This window comes from Rattus norvegicus, chromosome 6 (assembly GCF_021556685.1).
Source record: "Rattus norvegicus strain SHRSP/BbbUtx chromosome 6, alternate assembly SHRSP_T2T, whole genome shotgun sequence".
NCBI lineage: Eukaryota > Metazoa > Chordata > Mammalia > Rodentia > Muridae > Rattus > Rattus norvegicus.
Genome location: NC_141539.1, coordinates 138,575,569 through 138,587,785, shown reverse-complemented (window position 1 = coordinate 138,587,785; position 12,217 = coordinate 138,575,569). Strand labels below are relative to the sequence as shown.

The 12,217-nt window shown below is 43.7% G+C and overlaps 1 pseudogene and 2 gene segments (V, D, J or C); 2 read left to right on the top strand and 1 right to left on the bottom strand.

Annotated features, from left to right (window-relative positions):
- Positions 1-2,562, top strand: part of LOC148005505 (Ig gamma-3 chain C region-like) — a 53,067-nt gene extending 50,505 nt beyond the window's left edge. The window contains 2 exon segments of the C gene segment in view: positions 565-695; positions 1,224-2,562. Coding sequence covers positions 565-695; positions 1,224-1,307 — 215 coding nt within the window.
- The window catches only part of LOC134479197 (Ig gamma-2A chain C region-like), a 398,327-nt gene that overhangs the window by 242,507 nt on the left and 143,603 nt on the right, over positions 1-12,217 (top strand).
- On the bottom strand, positions 4,559-6,071 carry Dld-ps1 (dihydrolipoyl dehydrogenase, pseudogene 1; annotated as a pseudogene).

Sequence of the window (12,217 nt, the reverse complement as noted above, 5' to 3'; positions counted from 1 at the left end):
CACCTAACCATTTACCCCTAACACACACAAGTACCCCTAAACCCAGTTTGACCCTCTATCCCTATTTCCCTATTTTCATCCCTTAAAGTTAACACTCTCCCATAGCTGTATAACCAGGCTCACTTCCCAATGTGGACCTTCTAGGAAGCCCAGGCATCACCAAACACGGGCTCTACCCTCACTCTGGCCCTCTGAATTCAGTCACCAGGAGACAGGCAGTAGATCAGGCAGGATGCAGAGCTTCTACCTACAGGGGTCTCAAGACTTGACTCACCCTAGCCAGGCTCAGAACTGAAGGTGGGGACACACAGAATGACCTACTGTACAGGCCAGACCACCATCATGTCCAGGGTGTCTGGTGAGCTCAGGGACAAAACTGCAGCACTTTGGGGAGCTGGAGTTTCTGATCTAGAGAGAACAGAAAAGAAAGATGGCCCCAGGGAGGGTCTGCTGGACCAGTCAGGCTGCAGCTTTCTCCTGGGTCTACACACAGCCTCCTGTCACACAGGGAATGGCCCTAGCCCCACTTTGTTGGGGCAAGGACTGACTGCCCTCTCTGTGCAGAGCTGGAACTGAATGAAACCTGTGCTGAGGCCCAAGACGGGGAGCTGGACGGGCTCTGGACAACCATCACCATCTTCATCAGCCTCTTCCTGCTCAGTGTGTGCTACAGCGCCTCTGTCACACTCTTCAAGGTCAGCCCCATTTCCCCCACCATCCCCACAATATCTACACTATACCCAAGCCATCCCCATAGTGACCCATGATGTCCCTACCTGTCCCATACCGTCTCAAGCTCTCTCTCATCATCATATGCTATCTTCCACAAAGTCATATGCTGTACTCATGCCACTCCCTCCTTGTCCCTCTGTTCTATATTGTAACCACATTGTCCATGTTGTCTCTAATTTGTCTTGATGCTCCCCCAAGTTGTCACCCACCCTATCCTTACACTGTCTCCAATACTCGCTGCACACTGTTCCTGTGGCTGATCCCCACTCTACACCTGGTCCTCACCAGATCCCTATGCTGTCCCTACAATGTCCCCCTTGCTATAGCTATAAGCCATCCCAAAACTCCACTCACAGCACGCCCTGTGATCTCACTGTTTTATCCTCACTCTAGATGTATGACACCCTAAGATTGGGGACTGCCCTGTCTTGGTGTACAAGACGGAGGAGAGTGAGGTCAGGCACATAACATCTCACTTTTGCACCTCGCAGGTGAAGTGGATCTTCTCCTCGGTGGTGCAGGTGAAGCAGACGATGGTCCCTGACTACAGAAACATGATTGGGCAAGGTGCCTAGCTTGTCTCTACAGAAGGCGCCAGAGCTTGCTAGCCCTCTAGGACCAAGCCCATGCTGCTGAACAACCAGACACACAGGTTATACTGCCTTCTCATCTCAGCATTCTTTGATCTTATGGCTCTCACTCTGCTATCAACATCCCTTCCACATTGGAAGGAGCATGTGGAGAGCAGGCTTTACCACAGACGGTAGCCAACAGGACCCAAGTACTACTACCACAGCCAGAACAATGGATAGGCCAAAATTGCTGTGTTTCTTCTACATGGTGTCTAGCTCTCAGCCAGGCACTCTCCCAGGAGGGGTTGCATCACCTGCATGCATTTAGAAGCAGATGAGCCTTAGAGCCAATCCTGTCTACACAGTCCTCTGAAAAAACATGCTTCTCTGGGAGAGGAGGACTTTCCATATATCTCTGAGACTGAGAAGGCCCCAAAGGGACCTCTCTGGGAAAGACTACCAAAGGTGATTCTAACGGCCTTCACCCGACCAGTGCCTTGCCATGTTTTTCTCTGACACCTAAGTGAACTCTCACTTCTTGGACTGTAAGATGGGGCTCCTTGTGAAGATGCCTCTTCCTGCCATCCATGCGATGTGATGAATTCCCAGATATAAAATCCCATCGGAGACACTGCTGACTCCACAGCTTGAAGACCCTGTTACCTCACCAGATGATCTAGAGAGATACTCAGCTTCATAGTCTCTGTTGGGCCCTAGCAGGTGCAGGAGCCCCTGAGCAGTGGCTGAGCAACACAGAAAAGTCTGTAGGAGAAGAGCATGATGAACACACCCTGATCAGTCCAGAAGGTGGTCCAGGAGCAACATGGGGGAAAAGAGAGGATGCTTTGAAAGCCAGGCAGGAGTGGGCTTTTCCTGCAGCCCGGCATCCAGATTGGGCCACTGACAGCAGAGAACACCAATTAGAGTAAACATCCAAGGAGAGAGCCCAGGCCTGGGGCACTGAGGCTGACTGACCGCTGGCATTGGAGAGGCGCCGTGACTGTTTCTCCATTTCATATCAAGGCAAATGCCAGGCCAGAGTCCCCCAACAAAGTCAAAGGAGAAACTCTGGAAGGAAAGCGGGGGGTGGGGGGCTTGGGGGGAGTTCTTGGCGCTTAGGGGACTCCAAGAGATATTCACTGACCTGAAGCTTAGCTTTGCCAGCTTTTTCTTTAAATTTTCTGGAGTCCAGTCATGTCTTTAAGGTCCCTGTTCATCTTTTTAAAATAATAATAAAACATCCTTCAACATTGTACAACTCGCTCTGTTCTTCCTGTGTGGACCAGCCCCCACTCTCCTTATACAAAAATCACACACACACACACACACACACACACACACACACACACACACACAAATATATACATGCACATGTACACAAACACACTCACACATGCATACATACACATGTACACACACACTCACACATGCATACATACACACACACACACACACACACACACACACACCACACACAAAACATGCTAACATTCCCAAAGCACAAACCACTCAGCTCAAGTCCCCTCCAACTATCCCATAATCAAGTGGGGATGATCTATGGTTGGGAGTCATTCTGAATTTGCAGGCCATGGTGGCCATGAGGGAGGGATAGTCAGGAAGCAAAAGATAGGAACCACCCATATGAGAGGAACAGATGCTGTAGCTTGAGTGAGGGTTATAGCCTGATAACTTGCAGTAGAGAAGACAGTCTGGTGGAAATGGCCTCCACTTGCGCTGGTACAGGGTAACAGACTTTCTGAGGCAGATCGGGGGGCTGGGGAAAGAAAGATGGAGCTCAGTAGTGTCAGGGTGGTCTGTTCTCACTGCATTCCCAAGGCGTAGTTTTGTAGCTGGAACATCCTAAGATGCAGGGCTACATAGGCCCTGGCAGAGGAGTGTGGTGGAGACTCAGGGACTGGACTAGCCACAAACTCTGGTGCAGTTGCAGCAGCAGTGTGGACCTGGCTAGCAATGCAACTGCAGCTTCTGCTGTTGTGGGAGAAGCGTTCTACCTGGGACTGAGAAGCATCTGATTCCTGTAAGTGGCATTTCTGCTTTGGGAGCCACACAATGACAGGCAATAAAGTGTGCCATTTGACTCATAACCAGTACCTACTGCACAGTGAGCTGCAGAGAATCTGGGCTTGGGTCCAGACCTGCTGAGAAGCTGAGCTAAAGCCAGATGCTTGGAACATAGTTATAGTTACTATGAGGAGCAGTGGAACCTGGAGTACAAGGGAATGTCTCTGTCCTAGGCCTTCAAGAGCTAACCGTGTCTCTATATATCTCAGGACCAAAATATGACCAAACCAGCCTCGCTCTAAAGTATGCAAGACAGGTGAATAAGCGCTTTGAGTTGATAACATTTAAGCCTCGAGATACTGGCAAGGCAGGCAACTTCCCTGAGACCCCACAGTAAAAGCAGGCATCTCCCTTCTGCTTCTTGGGGACGTTTGGACCTCTCTGGCAGACTGAGAAAAGTACAGTCAGGTTAAAAACTGTTCACTCCACGGCTAAGAAAGCTGAGCTGCAAGAGACCCATCGTGTTTCATCTCTCCAGGGCACCTGGGCTAGGCTCCTCTGTAGTTTTATGCCATTCAACTTCTTTTTTTTATTTAAGACATGTTTATTTTGGTATCTTCATTCCCTGGTATAATCATAAGTCTCCACTTAATAGTTCTGTAGACAGAATCTTCATTTAGACTTACAGACCTATAACCTTAATGTTTAAACACGTAGTTCTACCTCTAAACTGCCAGGAATTTGGAAGTTAAATAAAATGAGAGACAATCACCTTTATTTATGTAAGTTGTTTGTACATATTTGAATCTTGTTCTAGTCACTGACTCGTTTCCAATATGAAAACCAAATTTAAAGTAACCTGGCCAGTTCTCCTCAAGTTGTTCACATGTATTCTCCGACTCCTTCCTTGTCAACAGACTCACCTCCACAAAATTAGAGGTAAAATCTATGAGTGCTAGTTCAGTGATGTTGAATCTCATAGACAGTATGAAAACAGGTCAAAAACTTCCCAGGATGCTAGTATATGTCGCTTTCTCTTTGCATTAATGCACTGGAACAAAATTCTTGCTACATAGGTATACAAGTTTATTCCATTCTGTTCGAACCCTACTAAATACCTTCCAGAAGTTTCATAATTTCATCCTACAAATTCTTGGGACTGGGAGATTAATCCTGTTCAAAAATGTAATGTTGACAAAAGCTTCCAGATTTTAATAAAAGCAATCCTCTAATTAAAAGTTGATTGGTTTGCCAAAAGATGCAGCCAAGTTTGCTTCTCTAAGGTTGGATGTGCATGGCAGACTGTAGCTATATCTTCACAGGAAGTTCCGTATTCCAATGCAGGGCAGCCTCAGTCACCATTTCTCCAGCACCTGGTCCTAGAATATGTCCCAGTACTCTCTCTGTTGATTTATATCCAAGAATCTTCACCATGCCTTCTGTGTCAGCATTTGTTTTAGCTCTGCTGTTGGCAGCAAATGGGAATTTTCCAACTTTGAACTCGACACCCTCTTCTTTCAACTGTTCTTCTGATTTGCCAACCCAAGCAGCCTCAGGATGTGTGTAGATCACTGACGGCACACAATTATAATCAATGTGGACAACACCGCCTGCCATTCCTTCAACACAGATGATGCCTTCATCTTCTGCTTCGTGAGCCAACGTTGGACCAGCAACCACATCTCCAATAGCAAAGATATTTGGAATTTTAGTTTGAAATCTGGTATTGACTGGAATTCTACCTTTGGGATCTAGTTCAATTCCAAGCTCTTCTAGTCCCAAATTCTGAGTAAAGGGCCATCGACCAATGCAAACCAAGAATACATCACACATAATGACCTCAGCTTTCCCACCAGAAGCAGCTTCGACAGACACATCAATCTTTCCATCTGACTTCTTGGTGGAACCAGTAACTTTTGTATATTGTTTAAACTTAAATCCTTGATTTTGAAGAATATGTTGAAAATTTTTAGATATCTCCATGCTAATTTCTATTCCACCCACATGACCCAAAAATTCAACCGCTGTCACATCTGCACCAAGTCTTTGCCAAACTGAACCCAATTCCACACCGATTACTCCTGCACCAATAAAAACCAACTTCTCTGGAACTTTTTTTAAAGATAAAGCTCCTGTAAAAGACACTATGGTGCTTTCATCAATCATGATTCCAAGAAAAGGAGTAACTTCTGAGCCCGTAGCTATAAGGATGTTTTTGGTGCCAATAACCTGAGTGCTGATATCCGCTGTTGTAGCTATAACCTGATTCTTGCCAGTTATCTTTCCAAATCCATTGACATGAACAACCTTATTTTGTTGGAATAAGTGGGCAATTCCCCCCTGTTAATGCTTTTACTGCAGAACGCTTCTGCTCCATCATCTTCTCTAAATTCAAGCGAACTTCTGGTATTTCACTTCCCCTAGATGCAAAATCTTTTCCATGGGCCAAATGGTAATAACGAGAATTATTTAATAAAGACTTTGAAGGAATACAACCAACATTCAAGCATGTTCCTCTAAGTGTTTCATTCTTCTCAATGCAGACTGTCTTAAAGCCTAACTGGGCAGCTTCAATGGCAGCAACATATCCTCCAGGACCAGAACCTATCACTGTTACATCGGCATCAATTGGTTGATCTGAATACGTTCTTAAAGGAACTGAAGAAGCCCCTTGAGGCCATGAGGTAGCCGATTGAAATGGCCTTTCTTGGCCAAGGAGCAGTACACGCCACTTCAGCTCTGCATCTTCCCTGGTTCCGGTCCCTACACCAGGGCCTTCCGCCATTCAACTTCTAATACCAGTTTCCATAGGCTGCTTGAAAAGCAGAACTCCATTCTCTGCCAACTGTGGAAGCCAAGAATTTGGGATATGGCATCTGAGGTTAGATTTCTCCATGTTGCAGAAAGAGTCAGTCCTGTGCCCCACCTAGCTGTGCAGTCATAGCATTCAGCCATCCCTTGTCTTGTAGAAGCAATACACTATCCACTGACTAATTGTTACAGTCTCCTCCCTGTGTGTGCATCTGTGTACAAACTGCCCCTCTCCAAGGACCTCCTCCTACTGTGTTTGATACCCTAGACTGATCCAGTGTCCAACTCGGTATCCAAATGTACACATATATCAGTGTCCTGAGCTTAGGACTTTAAAACTTACTACTGTAACCAAATACATGACAGGAAACAAAAAGTGACTTATTTTGGCTCACATTTTAAGAGACATCGGTCTGTCACTGTGAAGACAATGCAGATATGGGAAGCTCTGTGGTGGTATGTGCCAGTGTCTTGTTACTTGCTACAGACAGGAATCTGAGAGATAAGGGTATAACCAGGGCCAAGGAGTAACACTATTCCTGTCCACATGGCTGTATATTTGCCAAGCTTTGGACACACAGGCAAGGAGTGTCTATTGTAGCAAGTAGATCTTGCTCTTCAGCCATCAATAGCCACTTCCATGAACACTGGCTCCTGTACTCAGGGTAGGCCTGGATCCTGGATATTGGCCCCTGTTCCAGGAACAAGCCAGTTTCCTCAACATTCTTTCTCATGACAAGGCTATATCTTGGCTCATAACCTACAAGTGGAATTTAGAAAGTGTCCAGGGACAGATGTAGTTCCAAATTTACACCCTAAGTGATTCCCTCTACTAGGTCCTCTCTCTACCATTCACTACCCCCCATAACGCCATCATATTCTCAATCTGTCAGACCACAGGTTGACCAACTGATTAGTTCAGAGCTCTCAAATCTAATTACCTCTGAGAAGACCCCCTCCTAAGAAATGCCACCACTTAATCCAATCAAGGTGACAAGCAAATGAACCATTATATCAGAGAAGGAAGAATCTTGCATGGGGTCACAACATCAGCTCCTGCCTCAGGTTCCATCCTGCTGCCTTGTCCCAGGAATATCAAACTTAACACTCACAGTTCCTACCTGTCTTAATTCAGGTTTTTCACATTTTGATGAAATGCCAGAACCAAAAAGCAACTCGGGGAAGAAAGAGTTTATTTGGCTCACACTTCCACATTGCTGATAACCACTGAAGGAAGTCAGGACAGGAACTCACACAGGGCAGGATCCTGGAGACAGGAGATGATGCAGAGGCCATGGAGGGGTCTTGCTTACTGGCTTGCTTCACATTGCTTGGTCAGCCTGCTTTCTTACAGAAGCCAGGATGACCAGCCCAGGAATGTCACCACCCATCTCAGGCTGGGTCCTCTCCCAGTGATCACTGATTGAATAATGCCTTACAGCTGATCTCATGGAGGCATTTCCTCAAGTAAGGCTCCTTTCTCTCTGATGATTCTAGCTTGTGACACACAAAAATGAGCCAGTGTACACTCCAATAGAGTGGCCAGTTCTTTAAAAGACTTCAGTCCCTCCCCAGGCTCTGAGTCTATATCTGTCTACATAACTGTCTTAGTTAGGGTTCTACTGCAGTGAACAGACACCATGGCCAATGCAAGTTTTATAAAGGACAACATTTAATTGGGGCTGGCTTACAGGTTCAGAAGTTCAGTCCCTTATCATCAAACCAGGAGCATGGCAGCATCCAGGCAGGCATAGTACAATTAGAGCTGAGAGTTCTATATCTTCATCTGAAGGCAGCTAGCAGAATACTAACTTCCAGGCAACTGGGATGAGGGTCTTAAGCCCATACCCACAATGCCATGCCTACTCCAATAGGGCCATACTTCCTAATAGTGCCACTCCCTTCGACAAGCATATACAAACTATCACAATAACCAGCCTTCTGCAACTGGAGGTGTAGCTACAAGATTTCTATGTATCATCCATCTGTCATCTAGGTCTAAAATCTGTGGTCCCTCTGCTGTCTGCCTGCATATCATTTCTATCTTTACCATCCTCTATGTCTATCTACTGTTTATATCTATCCTCTATCTATCATGCATCTATCATCTGCCACTTGTTCTACTTCTTGGAAGGACCTTGGGCACTCATCTCTGACACTCTGAAAAACCCTGAACTTGATGTTTAGCCACAGTGGCTAGACATAGTTGCTTCAAGCAGAATGCTATCTTATTTGGTATTGGTTTTGGGGTTTTTTTGGGGGGGAGTAAATTCTTGTATATCCCAGGTTGGCCTCTGACTTTTTATTATGTAGTCAAAGATCACTTTGAATTTCTGATCCATCTGCCTTCACGTATGCAGTACTGGAAATACAGGCTTATATTCACTACACCTAGTTTATATGATGACAGGGCTCAAACATGGAGCATTCTACTGGTAGGCATGTACTGGACCAATCAAGATACAGCCCAGGACCACTACTTTGATGAAATCTTGTTGTGGGATAGCCAACAGAGAATGTTGCTTGGACATAGATTTAAGACAATAGAAAGTTGACAAGTCCCTGAACCCAAATCCCGTGGTGGAGAGAGATGGACCCTCAGAACTGTGGACACTCCTGAGAACCCAAAAGAAACATAGTTTCTGCCCACATTCCGGATGAAAGAGGAAATCACCTAATGCCATCTCTGACCCCTGGGCACTGGGATTTAGGAGCAGTCAAGGGAAGGACCCTTCAGTGTTCTGTCTGTGTCAAGAATTGAAAGCCAGTTGTCAAAAACACCTACACACCTATGAGCAGAGTTCTCTGTTCCCAGATATGGCTGAAAGAAAACAGGCCTACAGGAGGGCCAAGCTACTTTCAAAGTCAGCAAGACAAGCCAACACCAGAGACAACCTGATGGTGAGAGGCAAGCAAGGAACCTAAGCAACAGAAACCAAGACGACATGGCATCAGCAAAGCCCTGTTCTCCCACCAAAGCAAATACTGGATATCCAAAACACCAGAAAAGCAAGATTTGGGTTTAAAATCACATTTTATGATAATGATGAAGGACATTAAGAAGGACATAGATAATTGACTTGAAGAAATACAAGACAACACAAGTAAACAAATAGAAGCCCTTAAAGAGGAAACACAAAAATCCCTTAAAGAATTACAGAAAAACACAACCAAACAGGTAAAGGAAATGGAAAAAACATTCACGATATAAAAATGGAAATAGAAACAATAAAGGAAGCACAAAGGGAGACAACCCTGAAGATAGAAAACCTAGGGAAAAGATCAGAAGTCACATATGCAAGAATCACCAACCGAATACAAGAGACAGAAGAGAGAATCACACGGGCAGAAGATGCCATAGAAAACATTGACACAACTGTCAAACATAATGTAAAATGCACAAAGCTACTGGTCCAAAACATACAGGAAATCCAGGACACAATGAGAATATCAAATCTAAGGATAATAGGTATAGAAGAGAGTGAAGACTCCCAACTTAAAGGACAAGAAACTATCTTCAACAAATTTATAGAAGAAAATTTCCCTAATCCAAAGAAAGAGAAGCCCATAAACATAAAAGAAGCCTACAGAACTCCAAATAGATTGGACCAGAATAGAAACTCCTCCTATCACATAATAGTCAGAACATCAAATACAAAAAAAACAAAGAAAGAATTTTAAAAGCAGTAAGGGAAAAAGGTCAAGTAACATATAAAGGCAGACCTATCAGAATTACACCAGACTTCTCACAAGAGACTATGAAAGCCAGAAGATCCTGGACAGATGTCATACAGACACTAAGAGAACACAAATGCCAGCCCAGGTTACTGTATCCAGCAAAACTCTCAATTAACACAGATGGAGAAACCAAGATATTCCATGACAAAACCAAATTTACACAATATCTTTCTACAAATCCAGCACTACAAAGGATAATAAATGGTAAAGCCCAACATAAGGAGGCAAGCTACACCCGAGAAAAAGCAAGAAACTAATCGTCTTGGCAACAAAACAAAGAGAAGAAAAGCACACAAACATAATCTACATCCAAATATGAATATAACAGGAAGCAATAATCACTATTCCTTACTACCTCTCAACATCAATGGTCTCAACTCCCCAATAAAAAGACATTGATTAACAAACTGGATACGCAATGAAGACCCTGCATTCTGCTGTCTACAGGAAACACACCTCAGACAGACACTACCTCAGAGTAAAAGGCTGGAAAACAACTTTCCAAGCAAATGGTCAGAAGAAGCAAGCTGGAGTAGCCATTCTAATATCAAATAAAATCGATTTTCAATTAAAAGTCATCAAAAAAGATAAAAAAAGGACACTTCATATTCATCAAAGGAAAAATCCACCAAGATGAACTCTCAATCCTAAATAGCTATGCTCAAAATACAAGGACAGCTACATACATAAAAGAAACCTTACGAAAGCTCAAAGCACACATTGCACCTCACACAATAATAGTAGGAGATTTCAACACCCCACTCTCATCAATGGACAGATCATGGAAACAGAAGTTAAACAGACACATAGACAGACTAAGAGAAGTCATGAACCGAATGGACTTAACAGATATTTATAGAACATTCTACCCTAAAACAAAAGGATATACATTCTTCTCACCACCTCACTGTACTTTCTCCAAAATTGACCATATAATTGGTCATAAAACAGGCCTCAACAGATACAGAAAGATAGAAATAACCCCATGCATCCTATCAGACCACCACGGGCTAAAGCTGGTCTTCAATAACAATAAGGGAAGAACGCCCACATATACATGGAAGTTGAACAATGCTGTACTCAATGATAACTTGGTCAAGGAAGAAATAAAGAAAGAAATTAAAGACTTCTTAGAATTTAATGAAAATGAAGGTAAAACATACCCAAACTTATGGGACATGATGAAAGCCGTGCTAAGAGGAAAACTCATAGCTCTGAGTGCCTGGAGAAAGAAACAGGAGAGAGCATATATAAGCAGCTTAACAGCACACCTAAAAGCTCTAGAACAAAAAGAAGCAAATACACCCAGGAGGAGTAGAAGGCAAGAAATAAACTCAGAGCTGAAATCAACCAAGTAGAAACAAAAAGGACAATACAAAGAATCACCAGAAGCAAAAGCTGGTTCTTTGAGAAAAGCAACAAGATAGATAAACCCTTAGCCAGACAAACCAGAGGACACAGAGAGTGTGTCCAAATTAACAAAATCAGAAATGAAAAGGGAAACATAACTACAGAATCAGAGGAAATTCAAAAAATCATCAGATCCTACTACAAAAGCCTATATTCAACAAAACTTGAAAATCTTCAGGAAATGACAATTTCCTAGACAGATACCAGGTACCAAAGTTAAATCAGGAACAGATAAACCATTTAAACAACCCCATAACTCCTAAAGAAAGAGAAGCAGTCATTAAAAGTCTCCCACCCATCTCATAAAACTGCAAAGCTTCTGTAAGGCAAAGGATACTGTGGTTAGGACAAAATGGCAACCAACAGATTGGGAAAAGATCTTTAGCAATCCTACAACAGATAGAGGCCTTATATCCAAAATATACAAAGAACTCAAGAAGTTAGACTTCAGGGAGACAAATAACCCTATTAAAAAATGGGGTTCAGAGCTAAACAAAGAATTCACAGCTGAGGAATGCTGAATGGCTGAGAAACACCTAAAGAAATGTTCAACATCTTTAGTCATAAGGGAAATGCAAATCAAAACAATCCTGGGATTTCACCTCACACCAGTGAGAATGGCTAAGATCAAAAACTCAGGGGACAACAGATGCTGGCGAGGATGTGGAGGAAGAGGAACACTCCTCCATTGTTGGTGGGACTGCAAACTGGTACAACCATTCTGGAAATCAGTCTGGAGAATCCTCAGAAAATTGGACATTGAACTGCCTGAGGATCCAGCTATACCTCTCTTGGGCATATACCCAAAAGATGCCCCAACATATAAAAAAGACACGTGCTCCACTATGTTCATTGCAGCCTTATTTATAATAGCCAGAAGCTGGAAAGAACCCAGATGCCCTTCAACAGAGGAATGGATACAGAAAATGTGG